At 52.5% G+C, this 27264-nt stretch overlaps 1 protein-coding gene across 4 annotated transcripts in view; it reads right to left on the reverse strand.

Annotated features, from left to right (window-relative positions):
- Positions 1-229: 229 nt before the first annotated feature.
- Positions 230-27264, reverse strand: part of USH1C (USH1 protein network component harmonin) — a gene marked incomplete at its 3' end in the record, with an annotated part of 45489 nt that continues 18454 nt past the window's right edge. Inside the window, exons 12-26 of one of the 4 annotated variants that reach the window (XM_080641227.1) lie at positions 27087-27229; positions 25929-25994; positions 24999-25123; positions 21850-21923; positions 17052-17201; positions 15642-15758; positions 14685-15152; positions 10704-10823; positions 9533-9583; positions 6586-6627; positions 5948-6001; positions 5523-5622; positions 4461-4567; positions 3038-3093; positions 230-745 (exon numbers count right to left, since the gene is read on the reverse strand). In XM_080641227.1, coding sequence (XP_080497353.1) covers positions 733-745; positions 3038-3093; positions 4461-4567; positions 5523-5622; positions 5948-6001; positions 6586-6627; positions 9533-9583; positions 10704-10823; positions 14685-15152; positions 15642-15758; positions 17052-17201; positions 21850-21923; positions 24999-25123; positions 25929-25994; positions 27087-27229 — 1686 coding nt within the window. Of the gene's footprint in view, positions 746-3033; positions 3094-4460; positions 4568-5522; positions 5623-5947; positions 6002-6585; positions 6628-9532; positions 9584-10703; positions 10824-14684; positions 15153-15641; positions 15759-17051; positions 17202-21849; positions 21924-24998; positions 25124-25928; positions 25995-27086; positions 27230-27264 lie in introns of those variants that run through there. The other 3 variants (XM_080641228.1, XM_080641229.1, XM_080641230.1) reach the window with 3 other exon arrangements.

The following is a 27264-nucleotide window of genomic DNA, read 5'->3' on the forward strand; positions in this document are numbered from 1 at the left end:
GGAATTGAGTAAAATCTCTATGACACTGGCTTCATTTCCTTCCATCTTTCTGCTGAGAAGACACTGAAGCCCAGCTCAGCCTGGCTCTGCTGCCTCAGCCTCGGCTCCAAGCCAGCCCCTGGCCTTGATTATGTCCTTCCTGTGAGACCCAAATCCCAGCACTGGGTTCTGTTTCTCACTCTTGATTAGGAGCCAAAACGTTATGTTTACTTTATTTTTATTTTTATTTCACAGCCTTGAATCTGCTACCCAAATTCACACTCTCTCCTGTAAGCTGGAAAAGAAATCTGTTTATTTTATTGATGAGTTCAAAATAAGGTTTGTGGCAGCAATCTTAGCAGCAATGACAGCAGGAGTGAGGGGAGAAGGGTGTAGAGAGTGGGGCCGAAGAGTCAGGTCCTATTGGATTTCAAGGGAGAAGTCTCCCAGGGCTGGGAGAGACCAAATTCACAGGGCCAGAGAGAAGACATGAGAGTCTGGTTTCCAGGGGCCCTTTTCAGAACGATTGGCTGATCTCCTTCCATATTGGCCTTCAGAGCAATGGCCGGAGGTGCTCCTATGCAGCTCTTCTACAGGGCCAATGGGTGTCTGAAGCCTCTGGGTGCTGACTGTGGGTTTCCAGGGTGCCTGCAGGCTGGCGTCTCTCAAGGCTGGTTCCTGGCTTTGTGTTCAGAAGGGTGGGTCCAGAGCTCACTGGCTTCGAGGGGTGAATTTGGTTTCTCCTTCTGGACTTCAGAAGAAGGTCCTGTGGGGAAGATGAAACAGACCAGGAGGGTGCAGGCCTTGTGGGTGCACACTAAGCCCAGGGAAGGGCCTGACAACAGGGAGGACTCCCCAGGGGTGCACGGCCCTGCCAACCTCTGGCAGCCCGTCTTGGTGCAGGCCCCCAGCAGCTACACACCAGTCATAGCCACAGCACACAGGAGGCCAGGGAGGAAGCAGAAGGGACACCTGGGATGAGGTAGGAGGGGACCAAAAGGCAGAGGGGCTGGGGTCCCTCACAAAGAGCAGAGGACAAGTGACAGAAAACATAGGGCCACTGAGGCCATCCCAGAGACCACAGCAGAGCAGGCCAGTGGTCTTGGGAGCATGAGGCCCTTATGTTTTGAGGAACTTATAACAGAAAAGACATAAGTCCAGCCTTGAGTCTGCCCTAAATGCTGCCAGCTGTGGGCTTTAGACCACACCAAACACCAGTTTCGCAGCCACCTGCCAGCTCTGCCCACGGGCACAGCCCTGTCACAGGGTGGAGAACACATCCCACAGGTGGGCTCCACAGTGTCCCTCCGATAAGAATCCAGAGCCACAGGAGAGAGAAGGCACAGAGGACAGTTTGGTCTGAGCAGGGCTCAGGCCACGACAGGTCACAACATGAACAACCCCATAGGCCAACCCTGGTTCTTTGGACCAGCCTTAATTGCTTCTTAATCGCCCTGGCCCTGCCCAAGCTTGGGGCGAGGTAGACCAAGGCTCCCAGAAGGTGGCCCAGGCTGCACTTGCTTTGGGCTCTCCCAGCCCGTGGTGCCTGGTTTGAAGCACTGTCTGTGCCCAGCAGAGGATGGTGCTCACCGCTCCATCCTGCTCATTGGGGTGCTGTGTGGGACCCGGGGCAGGTCCCAAGGGCTGTGGTGAGTCAGGATGCCCAGGTCGCAGCCTGCTACAACGTGGGCTCTGCTCAGCTCCCGTGAATGAGAGGGCATTTGAGTCCAACAGAAACCCAGTGTGGCCAAGAGCAGGCATGAGTGGCACTTCAGGAATGGTGCCTCATGTGCCCCTCAAGACACCAGTCCAAAGAACCTGCCGACAGCATGGGCAGCAGACGGCCACGACACGCAGCACGGACAGACGGGGCCCTGCAGCCCGCCTGCCTATTCACCGTGGGGGGCTGCCAGGCTCCAGCTGCAGGAAGAACCCGTGTCTAACCACGGGAGCACGGTCTTCAAGGAGCTTTCGGACCGGCTGGGGGCTTTCGGCTGCAGAGGAGGGAAGAGAAGAGCTACATACGCAGAGCAGAGCAGGAAACACAAAACAGAGCTCAGTTATTTCCAGGCAGAGCTCCATCGGACCTCTCCCTTCACTTGGCTCCTGCCTAGGTCCCGGGTTCCAGAATTCCTTGCTATGAGACCTTGATTTCTCCAAGACATGCACAGGACTCAGCCTCTGCTGGGCAGGGGGAGCAGGCAGGTCCAGCCACAAGCAGAGGGGTAAGGAGGTGATGTGATAAGATGAGGATAGAGGTCAGACACCAGAAAGGCAGAGGGAGACAAAGACAGAGAGATAAAAATGGATGCAGAGACTCAGAGACAGAGAAGTAAAGGAGAAGGTAAGAAATAAGAGGGAAGGCGATGAAGAAAAGAAAGATGAAGGGGGAAAGAGTGGGAGAGAGAGATGCGAGAGAGAAATTGACAGGGAGGATGGGGGAGAGGAAGAGAGGGGAAGCAGACAGAGAGAGAATGAAATAGAGATCCACACAAGAACAGAGACAGGAATGAAACAGAGAGAAATACATTATAGGAAATCACAGAGAAAGATGGAAACTGGGCCAAGGCTCTTTGCAGATCCTGCAGGTGGGGCCAAAGCCTGTGGTCCTGGCAGCTTAAAGACTCAGCAAGAAGCAAAGCAGTTACCTATCAGGGAGACCATCCAGAGAGTAAAAGACAGAAATCTGTAAACTAGCTGATGATGGTGTGGAGGCTGAGCCTCTGAATGGGGAATCAGAAGTCCTGAGGCTTTGTACCAACTTCACCGTTTACTTGGTTTGAGACCTGAACCTCTCTGGGCCTTAGTTTTCCATACGTAAAGAAGAATTTGGACATGATGGTCTCAGAGGCAGCTCTGAAAATGCTTGAGGACCATGACTTAGTTCTAGGCTTTCTCTAGCTCAGTGCTTTCTAGGAGTGATTTCTACTAGAAGCTGTGTGCTTGGGCCATTCCTTCAGGCTGATGGAGGCCGGGAGTGGGCTGGCAGAAGGGATCCAAGATTCTGGAGGAGGAAGAGACAGAGCAGGTAGTGGGCCAGGCTCCCGCACACACTTACAGCTCGTCATCATACTCCTTCGGAGGACAGACAGCAACAACAAGGTCGATCCAGTCCTGTGGGGAGAAGGTATGTGACGCTAGGGCACACTCAGGGATTGATGGCATGTCTGCCCCTGACACTCCATTCCCATTCCTGGGCACCATGGCCCAGGATCAGCTGGCTCGGACCTTCTCCCATGGGAAGGTGGGCCCAGTTGGGGCTGGAGGACCTCCTGGTGGGATGGGCCTCACTTTGTGGCCCCATGGTCTGGGGAAGCTTTCAGTCTCTGAGGCTTCAAACCACAGAGCCAGGGTTGCCAGGACCTTGTATGACACCAAGGTCCCAAATGCTGATCTGTGGACCCGGGCGGGGCAGCAACCTTGGGATCATGGAGGAATTTCTTAAAACTCTAGATTCTTGGACTTGACCCCTGGAAATCTAGGGTAGGTCCTGGGAAACAGTATGTTTAACAAGGTCCCTGGTTATTCTGATGTATAGCCAATTAGGGAATTGCAGGCCTAGATTTCTGATCCTAACACATGCACCCCCTCAATGGATCACTGCCATCCTTGGCTTATCCATCATTGTCCACCCTTGATTTGGGTGTATTCAATAAAAGGTATGTGAACTACCACTGGGTCCCTCTACCATGCAATAGCTCCTAATATTGAACTGAAATCTCTTCCCAGGACCTCCCTCCATCCAATGCAATTCTGTTCTCAAGAACTGCAGAAAGTACTTCTGCTCCCTCTACCCTAATGCAGCCCTTCAGATAATCAAAGACAGTCATCATGTTACCCGTAAGTCTTCTCTTCTCCACATCCCTTCATGTGGGTCCCAGTCCCATCTGGTCAGCTTCCTCGGCTCTGAACTTAATACCCCAGGCTCGGCTGCCTGCATACAGTTGCACAGGTTGTGCATTGCACAACATGAGTGGGCGCCATTCACACTGTAGTCGGTAGGAGGGCACCCCTCGAGTTGTGCAGTGCACATCCTGGAAGATCTTATGTGGTGGCCCTGACCCAGGTGTCTAATGAGCACAGAGCAGCTACCCTCAGCCCCTCCTCCATTTTGGGCCCTCTGCTTCTGTGAATGCTCTCTAATAGCTCCAGGCACTCCCTTGATTCCTGGTCAGTGTGCACTTATAGAAGACCTTAAGTTTTCTTCTTGGGTGGGTTGCCACACCTGGTCTTCTGGAGTCTGTATCTGTGCTATTTGCTTTTTGGATTCCAAATCAGCAACTGACATTTATTTTTCTGAATCCCACATTGTCAGACTGAGACTCTCGGCTAGATGGGGTATGTGGGCATCACCCAAGAGTTGCCTGGATCCTGGATACCCAACCTGGGATGAGGAACCCTGGCTCTAAGGCCTGGTTGCAGAGGCCAGGGTTTGAGGCAAGCAGGCAAGGGAGGGAGGCAGGGAGGAGGGTCACTCTTACCCCCTGATTCCAGGCCTTCTGCAGGGCAGCCTCAGCCTCAGCCAGCGTGTAGTCCGTCACGATTTTGCCATTGATTGCCATGACCTCGTCTCCTTTCACAAGACCGCCTGTAGGAAGATGAGGCTGATTGGCAACTGGGCTGTATGTGACATGTGCCTGGCCCAGGGCTTGGCTAAGGGGGGTCACTGTAGAGCTGCAGAAGGAGCCTGACTCCTGGATTCTGAAAGCTCACATGGGCTCCGGAAGCACGAGGGGAAACAATCTGCCAGGTTACTCAAAGGCACTTCCTTCCCACACCATCCACACGCCCTCACCCCCACTACGCTCAGTAGACAGGGACACCAGTGATAATCTTTGTCACCCAGCTTTACTACGGGCCTCTGCTATTTCAGAGGGAGGCAGACCCGCATTACTAGAAACATGAGCTAGTTCTGCAAGCCAACCCTCTCTGTGCTCCAGCCCTGCTGGTCTGCTTCAGGGCCCTGAGTTGGCCAAGCTCTTGCCTGCCTCACCTGTTATTCCACCTGAAATACTGTTCCCTCTCTTTTTCATCTAGTCTACATCTGAGATGAAATGTCTTCTCCTCAAAGAGATCTTCCCTGACCCCCACTCACTCTAAAGTAGGTCTCTCTTTTTATTCTCTCACTGTATCCTGGTCCTTTCCTGCAGAGCATAGTTCACAATTTGTAATCATCTGTTTGTTGACAGATGGTCTCTTCCCAGCAGCCCCCTTTCCCTTGGTGGCTTAGGGGCCCCTCAGAGTTCCCACAGCTTCCCTCCACCCCCATAGTCTTTTGTCAGCCCTTGGCTGACTGTTATTGTCAGTACCTGGCAATTCTGAGCATGTTTTCATCACTAGATGGGGAGCCCCTGGAGGGCAGGGTATATCTGATTTGGCTGTGTACCCACAGGCAACATGTGGTACTAGGTGGATGGATGAACTGGAAGAGGTATTCTTGAGCAACTGCCAGCCACTCCGAGTGGGCAGCTGTTGGCTTTCCTGCAGAGTCCTGTATAACCATCACACCATCCCCAAACCAGGACATGACTGTCCCCACTCACCATGCCGCTCAGCAGCTCCCCCCTCGTAAACAGCTGAGACAACCACCTTGCCGATCGGGGAGTCCACACCGCCTTCCAAGGCCAGGTCTAAGGATCCCTCCTGGTTAGAGAAAAATGGGCCTTAGGGAGCCGAGCAGACAGCAGCCTGTGGGCACCTGGGCAATGAGCCTCTTGACAGGGCCACGTAGAGGACAGGAGAAGCCATGGCAGGGCCATAGGGAGAAAATGAGGCATGGTCACCAAGCAGGGCCAGGGCGTGGGACACCACCACAGGAGGGGGCACCCTCAAGGGAGAGAGGAGGGACAATGGGGATTTGGGGAGTCAGCCAGGAATCTCCTGAGAGTTGGAGAAGCAGGGGACCAAGAAGGGAGGGGGCAGGGGCAGAGAAGGGTGGCGGCTACCCAACCTCCATGTGCCCAGGTACCTTCTTAATGCGCAGGAGCCGGATATCCTTCCCTATGATCTGCTCTGGGGTGAACTAGAGGGAAAAGACAGTGGGGAGCTTTGAGTCTGTCTGAAGGATGAGGGTGGGCCAGCGTGGGAAGGGACCCAGGCACTTATGGAGGACATGGACAAGGGGACCTTTCCCAACGCCACCACCATTAGTCTTCAATTGTGGGATGGGGGGGGGGGGGGGAAGAGGGGAAGGGGGGGGAGGTTCCAGGCCCCCTGGGGGACATGTGGGCACACACACAAATCCCAGATCCATTCTTCCTGGGAATGTTGTGAGATGGTGAGAGCATGCCTCATAAACACACAGCACAGTGCCTGGCATGTAGTTAGTGCTCAGTGAGTGTAACTTGTTATCAACCACACACACACACACCCACACACACACACACACACACACACACACACACACACACACCATACACTTCCCACTTGAATGCCATTTGAAAGGTGCCTTCACAGGAAAGAGCAGAGCAGTTGGAGCCTCCTTGGGGCTCCTCATGTGCTCATCCCTGGCACCCCCAGGGCCCAGAACGTAAAACCACCAAACACATTGTAACCCCCAACCCCCATTCCTGGGGTTACTCCCAGGGGAGGAGAATTCTCTCTCACCATGGAGTAGGGGTCAAAGCCTTCCTCATATTTCCGGAAATCCTGGAAGCAAAGAAGGGTGTTAGGGCAACAGGTCTGAGGCCCCTGAGGGTCACTGCAGGAAGCAAGCTTAGGGCAGAGGTAGGGGAGAGGGGAGGGGGCCAGGTGTGGCCTGGATGGGGCATGCAGGAGGAGGCTGGCAGCCCCAACAGCTGGAGCACCCCTGCCCAGGAGAAGCAGAAAGCTGTGGGAAGCATCAGAAGAGTCCAGCCCTGGACCCTGCACTGTTCCTGGGGGAAGGGGGGGCGGTTAACATCTGTGGCTGACAGGGGCACCAAGCTGACAGATGTCCAGGTGGCCTAGGCAGCGCCAGGCTTATTGAAGGTCTTTAAAAAAAAAAAAAAAAATATATATATATATATATATATATATATATATATATATATATTTTAATTGATTTCAGAGAGGAAGGGAGAGGGAGAGAGAGATAGAAACATCAATGATGAGAGAGAATCATTGATCAGTTGCCTCCTGCACGCCCCACACTGGGGACCGAGCCCGCAACCTGGGCATGTGTCCTTGGCCGGAATTGAACCTGGGACCCTTTAGTCCACAGGCCAATGCTCTATCCACTTAGCCAAACCAGCTCGGGCTTATTGAAGGTCTTATCTTCCCACAGCCACAGGTCCTATGGCCCTACTTCAGTTCCTCCACATGCCCTGCGAGCCCAGGTCCAGGCTTTTGGAGAGGATGGAGGGAAGCCCAGCTTTTCTCCACGCAGGCCTATGATCCCAAAGAAGGACCAACACTGCTCAAGAGACTGCTTGTCCTGGAGAATCAGTCACAGGATGATGGGGCGGGGGGAGGGGCAGGGGCAAAGGGAGCGCAGGCACCATCAGGAAAGGAGGGAAATCTGTGCTTGCCCATGTCCAGTGTTGATCTTAATGCAGTGTTTATCTACAAGGTGAGAGGCCTCCTCAGAGCCTTAGCTGGGGAAGAGGCGAGAGGCCACGCAGCTCAGGGGACCTGGCTGGTGGGGGCTCTGGGAACAACATTCCCAAGATGTAGAAACAAGGTGGTGAGAAGAGAGGAGGAGGTAGAGCCAGGAGTCACAGAGAGCGGGAGCCCGGGGTCCACAGACTGAGGGGCCAGGCACACCAGGCCTGAGAGGATCAAAGCTTCCCTTAGTCCCCATGGGAATATGGGAGCAAAGGAGTGGCCTTGCCAGACTGAGTGGAGCCACCCCCAGCACACAGTTCCCTAGGTTACACCAAGTGTCCCTTGGGGCCTGTGGTCAGCATCATGGGGAGGCCACAGCCACCGCTATGCCCAGCATAAAGCATCCAAGCTCGGGGTACAAGACGAGGGCCACATACCAGCAGATGGACCCCTGGGCATCCGCCTGTCCTCCCTCCTCTCTAATCATCATCCCGCTCAATCCCAAAAAGCCAAGGAGTCCTGAGCCTGGTCCAGCTCGAGGCCACCCCCAGGCCAGTCTATGGATGTCAGGACAGCAAATCCACAAGCAAGAGAGCTTATTAGGCAGGATCTGAGTCAATGCTCTTTCAGGGAGGGCCCTGCCTACCCCTGGCTGTCTCTTTTGCAAAACTCGGCAGTGCTGGCTCGGGGCCTGAGAATCTTCCCCCTGAGAATCTGCTCTTAGGGATGGGCCAGATGGCAAGTGCTTGTGTCTTGTGTAAATTTAGATCAGAGACTTATAAGCCATTATAGCTGGTCAGCCCTTGAAAAAGGAGCCCAACCCTTCATCCAGCAGAGGAGAAAAGGAGGCCCAGAGAGATGACACTCATGCCCAAGGCCAGCCGTCAGCGGGCAGTGGATCGAGGGCTTGACTCCCGGCCTGGGCCCTTGGATTTCTCACCTTCCTGCCTCTCTCTCTTTGAACCTGTGTGTGCCCTAAGCAACACGGCCCTTAAGTATCTCTTTTATAATCATGGTGCTTTGAGAAACAGAATGGCGTAGCATCAAGGGGCCCAACCTCCCGAATTAAAATCTGGGGTCTGACACTGGCTGTGTGTGTCAGAACATCACAGGTGTGTTTCCTAATCCCTCTGTGTCAGTTTCTCATCTACAAAATTGGGATGATGATAGCACGTAACTCCTAGGTTGCTGTAAAGATCGAATGAATTAATATACATAAAGTATTGAGAAACAGTGCTTGGCGCAGCACACCTTCTCTTAGCCACCGCCTGTCATTGGGAGCAGCCTCCTTGGCAGACCCCATGTCTCAGTGTACAGCCAACACCTCCCTTTAGCTTCCTACCTATAGTGACATTCGTCTGTGGTTGGGTGGTGGGCTGTCAGTGCAGAGTTTGGCTGCACCATCTCTCTCCATCTGGGGGTCTCTTTCATTGGTGGTGAGGCAGCCAATCCAATGGTGGTTCTGTGGATGTGAGCCCCAGAAGGTGGGGAGGATAAGTGGCTGCCTCCTGACCCCACTCATGGATCAGCTAGGAACTCTGTGGCCCCGTACACAGGAGCACCCTGTGCAGATGGAGGATCTGGGCCATCACTTCCTCCCTGATGTGGGTTCAGTGCCGGGGGTCGAGTGGGGGGGAGGAGGGGGCGGGGTTGACTCTGTGATCTGCCTTTAGGGGCCAAAATGGGGGAAGGGGCAGGTAGAAACCTCAGGCATCTAGGGCTGGAACAAGGGCCCATCTTGGCCTCTGAGGGTTTCCTCTGTCCTATTCCTCTTTGAGCAAACAGCAGCAAAAGAGCTGAGCCCCCAGGGATCCTGCATGGGACCCAATAAACTTAATATCCCCACCTGAGAGGAGACCCTATCCTACCCCTGGCTGTGGCCATGGGGACACAGCTCTGGCCTGAGGCTCCCAGCAGATGGCGCTAGAGGCCACCTGAGAGCCAACCAGCCCTCCCAGAGAGAGAAGTCAAGAGTGGGAGACACAGGGTGGCAGGGAGGACCACAGACACATGACGGGTATCACTGTACTTGTCTGAACGCTGTCTGATAAACCACCATCCTCTTCAACATCTCCTGTGGCTGCCAGAAAAAAAAAAAAAAAAGTTCCATGCTGGATGTTACCAACAGGCCTCGTCTGCCCCCTGGTGCCAGATCCCGGGCCTGCCAACCTGGGGTGGCCCTGACAAAATCCCTCCCCAAATAGACACAGCCTGATTTACGCTTTGGCCCATATGATGTCCCCAGACACAGCAGCTACCCAGTTCTAGTCAAGCAGACACCACCCCTTGTCATCAGCCAGAGCATGAGACACAGATGCACCAGCAGGCTGTCACGGGAGCATGAACCTAGCTTGTCGGGAAGCTGACAGGACAGCTAGAGCTCAAAATAAGTATCTGAACTGCCCTGCCCTGACATTTGGATAGGCTTTCCTTGAAAGGACAACTAGAATTCTGGCATGACTCTTCCCACCATGGGTGGGAGGCCAGTAAGTGGCTGGTGCCCCTGGAGCAGGGTGCACATGAGTCCCAGCTCGCTCAGCTGCGGGTGACTGAGGGTGGGCAGACCTCCCCTCTCCCCCAGGACCACACCTCACACTCTCAGTCCTAGTGAGGAGTGAGATGTGAACTGGAGAAAGGGAGTGGATCTGCTTTGGCCAGGTCCCCTTCTGAGGGTGGTCCATGCCACACTGAGCCACCCTGGGCCTTAGGGGCAGAGGCAGAGCCGCTGGAATCACTGTAAGTTTAGGTAAGTTGGCAATGTAGGTAAGAGCTTGGGCTTTGGATTCCGAATGACTCTGAAGTAAGTAGTAAGTCCTGGCTTTGCCTTGGGCAACTGACTCAACCTCTCTAAGCTTTGGGCTCCTCAAGTGTGAAACATGGATAACAGGTACCATCTACTGGATTGGTGAGGATTAAGTGAGACCCTGCAGAGCCGACACATGTAGGCTCACAGCAAGTCTGAGCGATTATTTTTATTATTTCTAGACGGAGCCTCAGCCGGTTTGGTCAAGTGAGAAACAGGAATATCACTGGCCATGTCAACAACCACTTATACCCGTGAGGATCCATCTCTTGGCCAATGAGAAGATGGCACCTGATGTGAGTTTGTGTCCCACCTCACTGTCCCTCCAGCAGAACCCAGAGGAGATGGCCCTGGTCTGCTCTCTGGTGATGCCCCGGAGGGGACCCGAGAGGCTTACCAGGACCTCGGATTTCACAGCTGGCCTGTAGATGAAGTTGGCCTCCTGGTGGACCATGACAGGCTTGGAGATGGTGGACACGCCAGGGCCTCGTGGAGGCTGTGGACTTGGGCAGAATGTCTACAGAGGTTAGTTTAAGAGAGACTTATATGAGGTCATGGCGGGCATGGCCCAGGTCAACCGTGGCACTCTGACACACGTGCAAATTCACACCATGCACATGCTGAGCCAGCCTGGTCTGTTCACCTGCCAGAGGTCCTGGGGTCTGATCTTCAGCAGAGAGATGAGCAATCTGCTGGCCACAGTGTGCCCTGAAGTCAGACACTACGTGCCTCTAGGGAATCAGGGACTTGAGCCAGAGTCTGGTTCTGGGGTCACCAGCAGCCACTGTCACTCAGAGGATAGGCTTTCAAGGCTTCCTCTCAATGGCCTTGGCTGCTGTTCAGCCTTCTCTCTCCCTAAGGGTTCTCTCTTCTGGCCATGGTTCCAGTCCCCTTACTGCATAGGAAGTATCTGCTGTCTCTGATGGGTGGGCATAGAGTCTCTGGAGGCTGGGGGTGAGGAGCAGTAAGAGAGGCATCCCTGTCTGCTTTGCTTTAATGCACTGGGTCATCTTGGGTAACACAAATCAAATTGGGTCACAAACCCTACCCAGGGCCCTTGATGGGTCCCCACTGACTACTGAACCCCTGGACTTGACCCCAAGATCCTTCATGAGATTCTCTACCTTCCTTACTCCTTCTCTCCCTTCTCACATTGCCTAACTTTATCCTCCAAAATGCCAAGTTTTCTTGCCTCAAGGCTTTTGCACATGCTCTTTCCTGCTGCTGCTTTACCTCCCAGGTGTTAGCTTGGGAAGGTATTCCTTGAGCTTTTCCTCTCCACTTCTGCTGCTCATCCCTAGTGTTCCCCCAATCTTCCTCTGGTCGTGTGGTGGTCTCTTGTCTGTCTTCCCACCAGACTGTCTTGGGCAAGGACTGGGCTGCCTATTTTGTGGTGGTGCTCCAGTGCCCAGCATAGTGTCTAGCATACACTAAGTGGCCAGATTATTATGATCTCTGAACGCATAATAATCTGGCCACTCAGTGTATATCCTATATAGTAAAAGCCTAACATGCAAGTTGTCCCCTCGACCAGGAGTTCAACCAGCAGGCAGGCCGGCCAACTGACCATATCCCCTCCCCCTGGCCAGGCTGGCCGGACCCCACCCATGCATGAATTCATGCACCAGGCCTCTAATATATATATACACTGAGTGGCCAGATTATTACGCGTTCAGAGATCATAATAATCTGGCCACTCAGTGTATAGTAGTTGCTTGCTAAACATGTTTCATGAATAAATGGATGACTTAATAGTATAGTGGGCACATGAGACAGTGCCTGGGGTTAGATATGACCCTGAAAACCTTCCCTTGGCAGGTGCTGATGAGGCAGGTACAGAAGCCGACACAGGTGTCTTTTCCCACTACCTGAGGCCTGCTGGTGGCTGGGCTGACAGTGCAGTTGTGTGATCAGCCACACCTCCTGCTGCTGCACTGATGACAACTCACTAGGAGCATGCAGAGAGGAGGGTGGGCAGGGTTGGGGGTATAAGGGCCAAAGTGCTAACTAACAAAACAGCAGCCCCTGGCCTTTGGGTCAGGAAAACCCTGGCTTTGATGTTGCTTGAGACACTTAGGGTCCAGTTTTTCAGAAGCTCCTTGTGCTCTGGGAGTTTTTAATCCCCCCTGTGCTCTGATCGGGAAGAAACAGTGGGAACTTTGTAATTCCTGGAGCAATCTCTGAGAAAGCTGGATCCTGTTTTGAAGCTTGACCCTGACTCAAAAGTTGGCAGAGGTTACCTCCAACTTCATGTTTGCAGCTTCACCCAAATTTTCTTGTACCTTGATTTGTCACTGATCACAGTTAATGTCTACTGAGCACCTATGTGCCTATTATACTCGTAAGTATTAACTTAGAATGAGATCATGTGTTAACTCATTTGATCCTCATAACAGGTAGGTGCCATTAACATTCCCACTTTGCGAGTGAGGACACCCAGGCTCAGATTGAGGAGGTAACACATGCTCAAAGTCATCCAGCCCGTGGTCGAGCCAGGATTCACACCCAGGCAGCTCCTCCTTCAGTTCCCTGCACCTGCAATGCCCTCCCCCCATACTTCATGTATCGCCATCCCTCAAGGCTCGGCTCTACAGAGGTGCCTGCGACCTCCCATTAGAAGGAGTCTCTCCCACACAACACCTGACCTGTGCTGATTTTATAGCCAATCCTGCCCTGTCAGCTGCTCATCCTTCCGATGGCAAAGTCCTGGAGAGCACAGGTGGGCCCACCTCCCAGGTCCTTTGCAGCACTGCTCCCCTCCCCCTTCACACAGAGAGGCACAAGGCAGGTCCTTAATGATTTTTTGATTCGAATTTGTTGAGGAAAAGCTGCCTCCCATCTTGGTGGGGACCACTCACAATAAGGATGTGATCCTCTGTGCCAAGCAAATTCAACCGCCTGCAAACCTGGTCCTGGCTGGGCTCTGAGGGAAGACATCCCTGGAACAGTCAGAGCTCAGGACTCCACCAGAGGTTCAGAGGGAGTCCCGTCCCCTACCGCCCCCCCCCCGCTCCCCCCTCCCCCGCCCCCGCCGAGAGTCCCCTGTGAAAGCCAGAGCCTTGTCTGCATCTGGCACTTCCTCACTCCCACCTTCCTTCTCCCAGGCTCTCCTCAGTGCTCCCAGAGTCTCATTCTGCTCTGCATGCAGGAACTCAAATCCAGGCAGGGAAGATTAATAAAAGCCACTGATTGGTACTACTGCCTGCCCTCCCCCACAGCCCTGCCACAGTCCCCCTCACCCCCACAGCCCCAGCTGACATGAGCTGCATGGGCTGACTCCAGCCTGGCCCCACAGCTGCTGGCGCAGAGGAATATTTTGTTTTTTCCTTGCCAGGAATCAAAGTTCTGTGTCTTCCTTGAGGATTACCTCTTCCAATGTAGTCTTTGGATTATGAACAATTAATAAGTATGTCTTTTTGAGAAATATCACTGTTCTGCCTCCTGACATCCAAGAAAAAGATCCCTAATCTTTTAATAGTAAACTTGGAGATTTCTAGGAATTCTCCATTTTCATCTTTTCTGGAGCTGGAAGATGGCCAGACATTTCTGGGGATTATACTTCAAGCCAACGGAATTGATTGGTGCCATAGAAAATGCTGTATTGAGCAGTGTTATTGCTTCATTTACAGAGCTTAAGATTGCTCCCCTGAACCCCCTTTTCCTCTGTTAAACTGGGGATTCATTTCCCACACTCAAGGCTTTCTAGGCCAGTGGTCGGCAAACTGTGGCTCGCGAGCCACATGTGGCTCTTTGGCCCCTTGAGTGTGGCTCTTCCACCAAATACCACGTGTGGGCGCGCACGTACAGTGCGATTGAAACTTCGTGGCCCATGTGCAGAAGTCGGTTTTTGGCTCTCAAAAGAAATTTCAATCGTTGTACTGTTGATATTTGGCTCTGTTGACTAATGAGTTTGCCAACCACTGTTCTAGGCTAATATCAAGATATGACCAGCTGTGGCATAGTGCTCTGGCTATCCAACACAGCCTTGCAAGTACTACAGTGAATGTCACCAGCCCACACTAGCCAAGAGGAAGAGAGGGCAGCTTCACCCACATTTTCTTGTACCCTGATTTGTCACTCATCACAGTTAATAATGTCTACTGAGCACTTACTGTGGGCCTACTACGAACATCGATACACTGTTGCTCATTCCAAGTACCACAGGCAATTCCCCATGCAATACACACTTCAAAGTCAGCAGAAACCATCCACATGCAGGGTGTGCACAACATGCAGGCTGGGGAGCTCATTCCTGGAAAATGGAGTGGGGTGATGTTTCCTCCTGTCTCCACTCACAGGGGCAGTGGAGGACATGGGAAACAGCAGCCCTGCCCACTCCACCTGCTTCCCAGTGGAGCACGCAGAACAGGGGCAGTACCTTTGGGGTGGGTGGGAAGCTCCGTTCAGGGATAGGGGAATTGGCGGGCTTCCCGCTGTGGTTCTTGGCCTCCCAGTCCTCTGTAAGATTGCCTGTGTCCCCAGCGCGGAACGGGTGGTTGCCCAGTGCCTCTTCCAGTGCAGAGGGCAGTGGGCGGGTAGGAGTGAGGTCTTGAGTGGGAATAGATGGTGGGGGAGGGATGGGGATGGGGGGTGGGGTGTGCTGCACCCAGGGTGAGGATGAGGCACTCACACGGCCTGATGACGGAAGGACAGGGGTTGCGGGGACCTTGGAGGGTGGGTTGGAGGGTGGAGGATGGGGCATCACAGGTAAGGCAGTCTTGGGGGGGTAGTAGAACATGTCCAAAGAGATGTCATCCAGGTCAGTGGTGTGGAGGTGCAGCCCGCCAGCGAAGCGTCTCAGGGGTGGGGCCAGGGGAGACATAGAAGGCGGGGGGCCCGTGGTCATCTGAGGTTGCAAGGAAGTTCTGTAGTCTTCTGGCTAGTGCTTCACTCCACAGTACATTGAGTACAAGGCTCTTCTAATCGATTTCTCTTACTGCTGTAGACCCACCACCCTCCAACCAGAGCCACATGGATGCCACCTGAGCTCATGCCAGGCCGCTGATAGGGAATGCCCAAATGCAAGAGGGTCCCACATTATGCCATTTGTGGGTGATAAATAAGGTGACCATATAATTCATCATCCAAACTGGAACGCACTTGACAGTGAACGTGGTACTCTTAGTTACACCAGGACAACGGGCCTAGCTGGGACCATCTCAGATAAGCTGGGACTTAGTGGTCACTCTGGAGACAAGCCCAGGAAAACAGCTATGTTCCCCTCCTCGAGAGGGGTGTGCTGGATGGTGGCCATCGTGCCTCCCGCCACCCCCAAGGGCGGGTCATTCTGAAGGCAGCAGGAGGAGGGGCTAGGTGGAAAGAAGGGCTCTGTTACCTCTGAAATCTCATTATCAGCAGAGGAAATCTGCTCAAGGCGAGTCTGACAGAGCCTTTCCACCCAATACTGAATCTTTTCCGATTCCTCAAGGTCTTCCCGCTCCGTCTCGGACACCTGGGACCCAAGGCCGAGGCACAAAGGAGAGGACAAAGGGCGCACTTGAGTCACACGTGGGCGGCACACATGGAGCATTTCTTAGAAAACCCCAAAGTACTGTTGTGAGTCAACTTCTAGAAAAAGACCCAAGCTTGTTTCACCTGGGCCCAGAAGAGGGGGAACTGGTGGGGGGAGGGTGTCAAGGTGTTGGTTTGACTAACGCCACTTGTAGGCACAATCAGAGAAGGGGCTCATGCATTGCATGGGATTAGCTGGCCCCCGAACCCTGAGGCTCTTACGATTCTCCACGAAGGGTCCTATTGTAGGCTCCTAGCACATTCTAAGAGTTTAACTTTACATTTCTTTTCCCTTCCAGGCTGCCTTGTCCTCAGAAGTACAAGTTCAATTTTTTAAATTTTGTGGCTAATCTGTTTCTAGTGCCAGACCTAATGCACTTCACATTTTCCAGGACTTCTCTTGTTTTGTAATGTAATCAGCTTGGCCATCTGTCATGGAAGCATGAAAGGAAGCAGAACCAATGCTATCTCAAACAGCTAGGGAGTGAAGGTCACCCAACTCACCTAGGAATAAGAATTACTCATGCTGGAAGACTGCTTTGGCATATCTGGAAGGGAACAGCCTTAGATTCATTCCCAGGTTGAAGAGGTCTAGCCTCAGACACACCCTCTGCTGATGGGAGCAGCCTCAGACCCATAGCCTGGTTAGTTGAGGGATAGCCTGAGATATCCTGCCTGTGTACGGGGTTAGCCTCAGACCCATACCCTCAGAGCCCAGGCACTTTGGGAAACCCTGGTCTTGAACTTATAACCTGGGAAGGGGGGCAAACTGATTCAGATGGAATGACAGGTGGATGGAAGGCTAACTTCTGATGTACGTCTAGGCAGAGGGGTAAGCCTCTGACTCACAGCCACACCTGGGGCAGAGAGGCCTAGTCTTAGACGCATACTCTGATACAGTGTGGGGGGAGGGCACAGACCCAAACCTCTGGCCTGGTGTGTGGAGGGCTAACCTAAGTCCTACAATCTGAGCAGAGAGGTTAGCTTCAGACCCATACCTGAGCAAGGAGGCCAGTCTCAATCCCAAACATACATCTAAGCCAGAAGCTAGTCTCAGATGACCCTGGGCAGGTAGGATGATCTCACTTTCCACACTAAGGAGGGGGGCAGGGCTCACTCCACCTTTGGACTCCATTTGGGGAGAATAACTCCGGCTGGTTCCCTGGGAGCATGATGGGGAACAACCAAGCCGCATCCCAGGGGTGCTCACCCGGCCTTTGAGCAGGTCACCTACCTCCTGGGCCAGCCGGTTGATCTTCAGTTGCTTTTCCTTTTCCAGCATTTCCTCTTTCTCTTTGTAAAGCTTTTGCTCAAACTCCAGTTCCTTCTTATTCTTTCTCAACTCCTGCAGGCTGTCATACTTGGCTTTCTTATCCTTTCCTTTCTGAGCAGATGTGGCATTTTTTACACGACAAGGGTTACAAGGTAGTGTTGACACTGGCACAGCACCACAAACAGGGCATTCAGTCCTCAGCAACACCAGGCAACCATCCCACAGTGAGCCCCTCCCCCAGCTCTGCCCATGGGCTTTGGATCTGAGGTTTATGACAAGCAGGCCACTGCTACTCATTGCAAAGTAGGAGACACATTCCCTTTGCCAGAAGAATGGGTTTATTAATTCACTAACTGGCTGGGTGACCTTGGCTAAGTTTCTTAAACTCTCTGGGCCTGATTAACTCATCTCCAAAATGGAAGAAATACCTGCCCCCTAAGCTTGCCACCCAGAGCCAATGAAATAACATCTATACATGTGCTTTGTAAACATTAAAGTACTGTGTAAGTAAAAGGCATTGTATTTATTTCCTAGTATCTGGGCACATGCCTTCTCCAATATTTGGAGAGAAAAGTGTCTCATATGTAGACACCACATGACATAGTCTCTTGCCCAACATCAAACATCTAATAAGTGGTGGTGCCAGGATTTGGTCCTGAGTCTTCCAGGTCCCACAAATTTTCTACTGTGTCGAGATGAGCTGGGGCAATGGGAACATGGCAAGTGTCAACTCCATCACACACAGCCTGGAGGATATAGCTAGCTCTCTGGAGAGGGGACAGAAGCGAGTCAACATTCTGGGGAATGTCTGGGGAAGGAGGAAACCCACCTGTGAGCTCACCCCACCCGCAACAAACCTTCCTGGGGCCTGCTCTCAGAATTCCTCAGTCACCCCAGCATCCAAGGCCAGACATGAAGATTTGAGTTTACTAGCAATTGTAAACAGCTGGAAGGACTTGGGCGGGGAGGTGTCATTATGGACTTATGCTTGAGTCATCCTGCCTCCTAAAGACAACCCCCACCTCTGTGTGCATGTCCTGTGCTCTGGAGATGATCCCACCCGCCACCATCTGAGGGATGGGACCCACCCCAGAACAGACTACGAGCCACTTGAGAAAATGGTTCTCTGCTTCAGAGTTCTGCTTGGTTCCTTGCCTACCCCGTCGACTAGACTCCTGGCTCACTTGATAGACGAATCCCTGCTATCATGTTATAGATTCAGACAGCAAATCCCCAGGAGGAGCCAGAAACATTGTGCCTGGTGGCAGCTTGCTAGAGTAAGGGCATGGCCTCCCACAGGGACCCCTATGATAGGAATGGCCATTCTGTTGGTTAAAAGAACCCCCCGTGCTAAGGTTTTAGAGCCAGGGCACCTGGGTGGGGCAGGCACATGTGACAGTTTCTGTCCCATCTCCAAGAAAGCAGAGCCTGCTTACTGATGCAGAAGGGCAAGTTGCCCCATAGCATTGTCTACTGCTCTCAGAACAGTCTGCTCCATATGGGTACTTAGTTGCGTGTGAGTCTGCCTCCCTGTCAGAGGGTGGGCTCCTGCAAGTAGGGCTGGTCTTCATGATTTACTCATGCAGTCCTGGTGAGAGGGTTAGTCAGAACCATATATCCTCAGGCCCTGGCATAGACTCTGTGGGGCCACTGGCCGGGGGGCTTTGAAGCCCAGAGGGATTACTTCCAGGTTAGGAATTGAGACATTGAGCCTTTAGCTTTTCAAATAAGGGGGATGTTGTGCTCCAATGGTCATGGCCATAGACAGCCACTTGTACTACCTGGGCACTGGGTGTTCCAGCTCCTGGGAGACACGGCGTCTCACGTGGCTCTGAAGAAAGTGGCGGTGGGTTTTCAGAGCCAGCAGGAGGAACATGATTCTGTTGTCCTTTTAGCTGTCAGTTAAATTCATGGCAAATATTCCTTTCCGTCAGGACTAAGGAGAGGCAGATGGGGTGGATGTGTTTTTGCTGCTAGAAGCAATTTTCCTCTCTTTCGGAAATGAAATGGAAATTGAAATACCAGCTAATTCTGGAATGACCGAACTAATGAATAGGGGGAAGCAGGTCCACTTCTTTACCAACAGCACTTTTCAAGGGACGTGATCTCTGAGGGGAAGTGTGTGTGTGGAGGAGACGCACACACACCTCTCTTACATTTAGTTATCAGTGCCTGGGAAGGATTTAACCTACCCATTCCTTTCATTCGTTTTTCAAGTAAAATCCTGTGTGTGTGTGTGTGTGTGTGTGTGTGTGTGTGTGTGTGTGTTTCTCTCTAGTTACATTCTAGTAGAGACCGTATATAGGAAAGAATTCGAAGTGTAACGCAATGAAGCATCCTAAGCCAGGGTCAGCCTGCAAATGGAAAGGACAGTTTGACGAGACCAAGTCCTTTCTGAGGCCACCATAGTGTGGAAAGGAGTCCCCTAAGGCAGTGGTCGGCAAACTCATTAGTCAACAGAGCCAAATATCAACAGTACAACGATTGAAATTTCTTTTGAGAGCCGAAAACCGACTTCTGCGCATGGGCCACGAAGTTTCAATCACACTGTACATGCGCGCCCACACGTGGTATTTTGTGGAAGAGCCACACTCAAGGGGCCAAAGAGCCGCATGTGGCTCGCGAGCCACAGTTTGCTGACCACTGCCCTAAGGGGCTCTGTCCTGGCTTATTCAGGGTCAGACAAATCATGACCTGTGCTCCTAGGAGAAGACGCTCTCCGTTAGGAATAACAGTGCCGTCTTAGTGTCTGAACAGTACTGTGTTGGAGGGAGGGGCAGATGTTTCTAGTACATTGGATATTCCCATTTACAGGCAGGGAGAGGCTACATATAATCAAGGTCACACTGCTGCCAGGGCTTTGGTTTCTGGAGGCCAGATAACCCACCAGAAAGAGCCGGTCGAGTGATGACACCTACATTGTTTCACCCAGATTTATGCTGATGAATCCCAAATACCAAGTCATCCTGAAGGTCCAATCTATAGATGTTAACAGCGGCATTTTCATAATGAAATGCCAGAGTGATTTAGAAAGAAAAGGGATGAGAAAGGTTTATGGGGCCTGGAGATACAGTAGTAATAAGGTTTAGAGAGGAAATCCAAGGCCTCAGAGACCAGAAAATTGCATTATCCCGGGCACGTGCAGAGATATTTCTAGGGAGAGTTATGATTGGTGTGGCTCTTTGTCTCAACCCGAGGCAGCAAACTCCCACCTCGGCAGCTGGTCTGTGTCTGGCTCAGTTGGCCTCATAATCTGCATTGTGTACACCCCACCTGACATTTCCCTCTGCCTGACCTCGGCTTCTGGTCTTGGCCGCTGGGTCTGCCTGACAGAGCAACAAAGCAGCAGCTTCCTGCCATGCCCCTGCCCCGGATGCCCTGTGCCCACTGGGGCTGACCCAGGTGGTGCCTGATGGTGCCTGGGCAGGTTTAACCCCGAGAACCCTCCCCCCCATGATGCCCCTGTGACAGGGCCCTGCCCTCTGATGACAGCCTGACAGAGAAGCACAGCCCTCGAGTGAACAGTCCGGGTCACACTGTTGAGAGTTGACAGGAAAAAACGACGTTTGGAAAAGGCCAAAACCCACGGCAAACTCACTGGCAAACGGCACAGCACCCATCCCTGTCCTACCTTCCGGATGGTTGGGAATTTGCCATCGTAACGATAAAACCACCCAAAGGCTGTAACAACACAGAGAACGGAGTCGTGAGACAGTTCAGCGCAGTCAGCGCCCCGCGAGGGCAGAGGCCGGGAGCGGGGTTCCCATGAGCGGGGTTCCAGCAGCAGAACCGCACCCTCTGCCTGACTCTCCACTTACCTGCCTCGCCTGGGCTGTAAAGCAGGCCCAGGACCACCTGAGAAAGGCCCCGATCGCCAGGCCCTGGGCCCCTGCCCCCTGCCCCTGCCTCTGGCTTTAGAAGTCAGTGCCAGAAAAATCAAAGAGAAAGCCCCTGGTGGGAGGATGAGCTTTTCCAAATCAGAGCCACAGCCTGCAAGACACAAAGCCCCGTTGAAAGAGAACAAGGCTTTTCCTGACCAACGTCTGGTCCCTCCATCCAAGAAATGGCTCGAGACAAAAGGGAGCCTGGGTCTCTGCCTAGAACTACTGTCAGCCAGAACAAAACAGTCTTGTCTCATGGTCCAGGCCATATCCTCTACTCTCAGTGTTGGAAGAGAAAGCAATGATTGGGGGCAGCTCTGGGAAGGACGGCTCAGGCAGCAAGCAGGCAGATCAGCCTCCAAAAAAGCACATCCCCAGCCAGGCCAGACAACCCGGACACCAGCCCCCTGCCTTCATCAGGCAGCAGCATGGCTGGGCAATACCACAAACCTGAAGCTCCCCGGGCCAGTGGCGAAGGCTTAAATAATTACTCACTCTGGACCACCCTCGGCTCTAGAATAGAATCTTGAAAGCCCCTTGCTGGACCAAGCACAACCCCCTAGTTGCCGGATCTTGGGGAGATTTGGGGTGTCCTGGGGAGAGGCCCGAGGAAGAACTTGGCCTTGGCCGTACTTAAATATTTGAACCAGCAGTTCAGTTGTACTGTGTGCACAAGCCGTCATGTCAGCCTGGCCTTGAGTCCTGTTCTCAAGGTTTTGTGTGCAGGGCTTGGACCAAGCCAGGGCTGGGAAGAGCTCCACAGACTCCAGTGGTCTCCACCAAATGCTGGTCCCCCAAAGCTGGACGCAGGGCTGGTAGGGGAGGTGAGCAGAGCAAGCAGAGCAGCAAGGCCAGGGAGCGAAGTGGGGGCCGCAAACCTGCTCTCCCTGCTCCTCCGTGCCTCTGTCCGGGTCGTCGGCAGGCTCAAGCTTGGGCTCCACTCTCTGATCATCTACCCGGGAAAACAGGGGGAAGCTGGTGAACTGAAAGGGATTCAGGAGACCCAGAGGCCAGAGGCACTTCCCAGGAGCCTGGGGGCCTGGAACCAGCTTCCTCTATGGGAGCTGTGAGATCAGGGCCAGGCACGGGACTCAGGAGCCCAGTGCAAAGCTTTCTCGCTCTGGGATGGTGTGTGTCGGGCTTTCAACCTGGGTAGCTTTAGTTTCTTTATCTGTAAAATGGGCTCACAACACAGGCCTGTGACCTGACAGCAGAGTAAGAAGCATTTTGTGGGGCGTTCAACTGTCACTGGAAGGTGTGGCACAGAGGATGGGAATACCTGAATATTATACATGTTTGGTGCCAGAGCATACAAACAGAACAGATCCTCCTGGCTTCTTAACACCTTCAGACCTCTGGGTCCCCCAGGGGCTGTTGGAGCTGTGTGGGTGGACTGGGGACCCTGAGGAGGTGAGGAGATTCCCAAGGGTAGAGGGGCACATGTGGTCAGGAAGACACTAATTTTGACATAATGTGGAGAAAGCAAACCACCCATTCCAGTGGTTTCCAACCTGGATTCCAGCCTCCCTGGGATGATAGAAGGTAGTGTATAAATTTGCTGCAAGTTATTTATTAATATTTCAAATATTAATTAGAAGAACTTGCCCAATAACCTAGGAAAGGGTTAATGTTAAGAGCCTTTGCTTTCGGCTTGATTTCTGGTTACTCGACAGTGGAACACTGTTGCTTTCTTGCTAACAAGAATGACTACCTAATCCAACAATGGGGCACAAATGATTACGGTAAGAAAACAACTCAGCTTCCAAACCAGGGGGCCTATTGGGTGTGGGACTAATTGATTGATAGGGTCCGTAATGGCAAGAGAAGGGTGGAAATCTCTTGTTTAAACCTCTTCACCTCTCCACGCTTTTTCTGGCTCTGGATCCTTGATTAAAATCCCTCCTCCTTGTTGGTTTAGCTAAGGAAGTTCTTCTGGGGAGTTCTGTGACAGAGTGTCCTGGACTTGAGGGCCTGGCAAGATGTTGGGGTTCTGTCGGGTCGGCCATGGATAGGCAGGGTGAGCCCCTGGGGCAGGGGGTGGTGAGGGGAACGGTCAGTCCCACCCACATCATTAGGATGAGTCGCCTCATTTTCTGGGCAAGAGATGCTCCCCACTTTTTTACTGACGATTCAGAAATGCAGAGTCCACCCATCATCAGGCACAGACACCTGAGTCAGGTGTAACCTGTGGGCTGCCTGGGCCCAAGTTGAAGAGGGTCAGGGAGGACCTGAACACAGCCTGGTCCTGCTGGCCTGAAACGGCTGAGACCATTCCAGCCTCCCAGGAATGTGGAGAAAGGCAGGCACTGGGCTGGCTCACAGGCCTTCCTGCATTTCCTGACTTATCTCCAAACGAGAATTAATTGCCGGTGCGTATGGAGATGGATGGAGGCGGCAGCGGCAGCGGCCCCAGCTCAGGCTGGCGGACTCCGGTCATCCATCTCACGTTTCGCGATGTTGCTTTAGAAAACATTTACATGTTGGACAAAGTTCTCATTCCTTTTCTTCAAGATGCTTGGTTTTGTTTAAAAGCACTAAATAAATAGCTAGCTGCAGAAAGGGTTTTCATTTTCTGCAGTTCCTGAGAGAGTGTGTTTGTTCTGAAGCCAAGACCCAGTTTCAAGGCAGGTACTAAATTGACTAGGGTTACTTTCAGGAGAAGCAATTAAAATCGATCTCTCTTCTTCTGAAGCTCCTGTTTCACGCATTAAGAGCAAATTAACTCCCTGTCTAAAGCACAGATTATTCACCGGGAATTTAGCTCTGGCCTCATCCTCAACTAATGTCACAGGGAAGGCTGATGAGAGCATGCTTTGTCCTTCCGAGAGGACCCTGAGATGATACCGTGCCCCCTGCCAGGAAGGAGTGGCTGGGTGGGAGCTGCTTGCCCTGCACCAAGGAGGGTGAGGTGGAACCATCCAGATGCTCTGAACCTCTTCATTGACCCCAGTTCATGTCCCTCTAGGGCTTGGGCAAAATTCAGCCAGAGATGTCCAGACCCTATCATAGATCCCAAATGGCTGCCACACAGCAGAAATGGAGAACCTTGGTCCTTGGATACAGATTCACCCCACATCCAGAGGTTCTCAGGTCGGCTGAGCAGTCAGCTGGATTAGAACCTGCCCCATGTCCATTGTCATCTAAACAGCTATAAAGAGTAAAGGCCCAACCAGGCATCCTGGACTTGTGACTGCCTCGGCCTCCAAGCTGCCTTGCCCCTGGCTCCCCACCATGAGCCCACCAAGAAGCACTGAGATTGAGCCCCCACTTTGCCCTGGTGCTGTGAGCTGCCCCTTGAAGAGGCATCCTTGGAGTTGGGGTTGAGAGCTAGTGGAAAGGAGAGCAGTTGGTTGAGGCCTGGACCAAAACTAGGGATCATAACATAGTACAGATGAAGAAAGGAGATAAAGGCAGAGGGACCCGAGGCCAGAGGATGGCAGCAGTTTGGTGCCTAGGAGTCCTGATTCCATCGTTGGAGTGGAGGGACCTCTCAGGGTCCATGCACAGGGATGCAAGTGGTAGGGTCACTTCAGGGAAGCTCTTCCCATAGTTGCCCATCAAGCTTGGACCACCAGAGTCTTCTCTCATGTGAGCCCCTTGCCCTCTTTCCTGCTGCTGTTTCACACCAGCCCCAATTCAGACCCAAGCAGGAAGAAGATACAACACCCAACAAACTAAGATAATCCCATGAGCAGTTCACTTCCCCTACAGCTCTCCAATACCTCTTCAGCAGCCCACGGGCACGGGGAGGGTCCAGCTGCCTGTGTCTGTGTTGTGGGGGAGAGCCTGGCAGCAGGCCTCGAGGACAAGGAGGGCAGACAGATCCCTCCAACCCCAATGCCCTGGCAGACAGGCCCTGGCACATGGCTACCCCACTGTGAAGCAAATGCAGCCCCGACAGCCAGGGCTATTTACCTGGGGAGGTGGTGGTGAGTGAAGAGGGACCAGCATCTCAGCCTGGACCATCCCCCAGCCTCCTGGCCCCTGAAGGAAGCTCTCTCCTCACCCACCAGCCCATGATACGTACACTTTGGCTTTCGAAGAGGCAATGGGTGCATCTCGGCGCTGATGGTCTTAGACGAGAGCAGCTGTTCCCTGGAGCCCCAGTCTTCTTCCCACTGCTTCTGGAACTTCTCTTCTTCCTCCATGATCCTGAAATAAGACCCCATGCTTGTGATTAGAATCAGAACCTTCATGGGCCCAGCTTCTGCCTATAGGTCAGGGGTGGGGAAATTGTTTGGTCTGGCCCTGCCAAGGCAGTAGGGGTGAGTTAATTAAATGTTTGACCAAATATAGCAGGCTAATTTTTAAGTTGATAATTCTGTATGTCCCTTGAATGATGTTATAAATATCCAAATGGCCCTTGGCAGAAAAAAGGTTTCCCACCCCATGCCCTAGCCAATTTGGCTCAGTGGATAGAGCGTCAGCCTGCGGATGTTCAATTCCGGTTAAGGGCACGTGCCAGGTTGCGGGCTCGATCCCCAGTGGGGGTTGTTTAGAAGGCAGCCAATCAATGATTCTCATCATTGATGCTATCTCTCTCTCCCTCCCTCTCTGAAATCAATAAATATATGTATTATTTAAATATATGTATTATGTAAATATATATATTTTGAAAAAGATTCCCCACCCCTGCTCTAGGGAAACCTCAACCAGCCTGAGGAGAGACCACGTGATTCTAGCTGTGGTGAAGACTACAAAGTCCTTGGCTCTTGTATTGTAAATCGAGTGTGAATGCTACTCTGGCAATTATGTAAGACCATGTTCTAGTTACTCGAATGGGATGGCTTTACGGTACTAGGATTATGGAATGGCTAAAAATAAAGGATGATCCACCAGGGGACAAGAGGGCCAGGTAAACTGGGCCTGGAGGTGGCCTCCGGCTGGCTACACTCCGAGAGCACACTCATGTCCACACACAGACACGTGTGTGGACGCATGGGGCAGAGGCACTCACTGTTCCATCTCCTTCCGGTATCTCTCATTTTCCTCTGCTGCCTTCTGGGCAATTTCCTTTTTCCTTCTGAAACATGAATGCAGATTGGCATGCTGAAATCTGTGCAAGGGAAGTTCACTCTTCTTTGTAGCTAACTCCTGATTTGGAAAAAGTTCTATTTCTTTCAGGTTCCCCTCCAAGGATGCCTGGGCCAGCTTTGGATGCTGTGGGGTTTTGTTTGGCACCACTAAGCAGAGATTCAGTGCTGCTGGAGCCAGAGTTCAGGTCAGAGTGGGCCACACTGTGCACCCACCTCCAAACACTTAGCTAAAGTGACTGATGATAGGCAGGGCCTGGCCTGAGGGAGGTTCTACTGGAAGAGGGCCTCAGACCCCAGGGGCAAAGCTGGGTGACTACCCAAGACCAGGGCTGTGGGCAGAGGTACCAGCAGGGGTAGTTTTTCAGGCTAAATCTGTGATGGGAGAGATGGGAAAATCCCTGTCCAAATTCTTATAAAAGAGACATATGTACTACTATTTGTAATACTTCAAACAATTAAAAAAATAAATTAATTAAAGACAAACAAACAAACAAATTCTTATAAAGCTCCTAGAATGTACCTGGATTTAGATTTTGACATTGTTTTTGATGTATGAATTGCTTGTCCTGTTTATTCTCTCAACCCATCATCTCAACCATCCCATGTGTATGGGGGGGACTTATCATCACAGATGGGGCAGCTAGACTGCCTGTTGTGAATCCCCGCTTGGCCATGTGTGACTTTGCACACAAGTGGCTTACCCTCTCTGGGTCTCAGTCTCCTCACCTGTAAAATGGGTTAATACCATCCATCTCACAGGGCTATTGTGAAAATGACATTAAGTAACATACAAAAGGCTATCAAACAGTGCCAGCTACATGGTTGGTACTCAACAGATGTTAGCTACTGCAACCCCATATTCCTGGGTCTTGGAAATCAGGGGCTCTCTTTGGCAAGGAGGGAGGATCCTGGTGGCCTGGAGGCAGGGGATGCTTATGCTGACCACCACTGGACCCATCTGGTCTGAGGACAGGCCTTCAGAGGAGAGGATGAGGTCGGCTCAGGACACAATGGGCAGGAAGCAAGGTGGGTGTGGTCTGAGAGGATAGGGAAGGGGTGTCCTAACTGGCCACACTCACTGCTGCTCCATCTCCCGCTGCTCCTGCAGGATCTTGTTGGACTCCATTGCCAGCCGCTTCTGCATGAGAAGCTCCTGCCGCTGCAGCTCGCGCTGCCTCACCTCTTCCAGCCGCTCCCGCTCCGTCATGAACAGCTCCCGGCCCTCGTGGGGAGAAAAGGGGCCCCATGCTCAGTCCC

This window comes from Plecotus auritus (genome assembly GCF_963455305.1).
Source record: "Plecotus auritus genome assembly, chromosome: 9".
NCBI lineage: Eukaryota > Metazoa > Chordata > Mammalia > Chiroptera > Vespertilionidae > Plecotus > Plecotus auritus.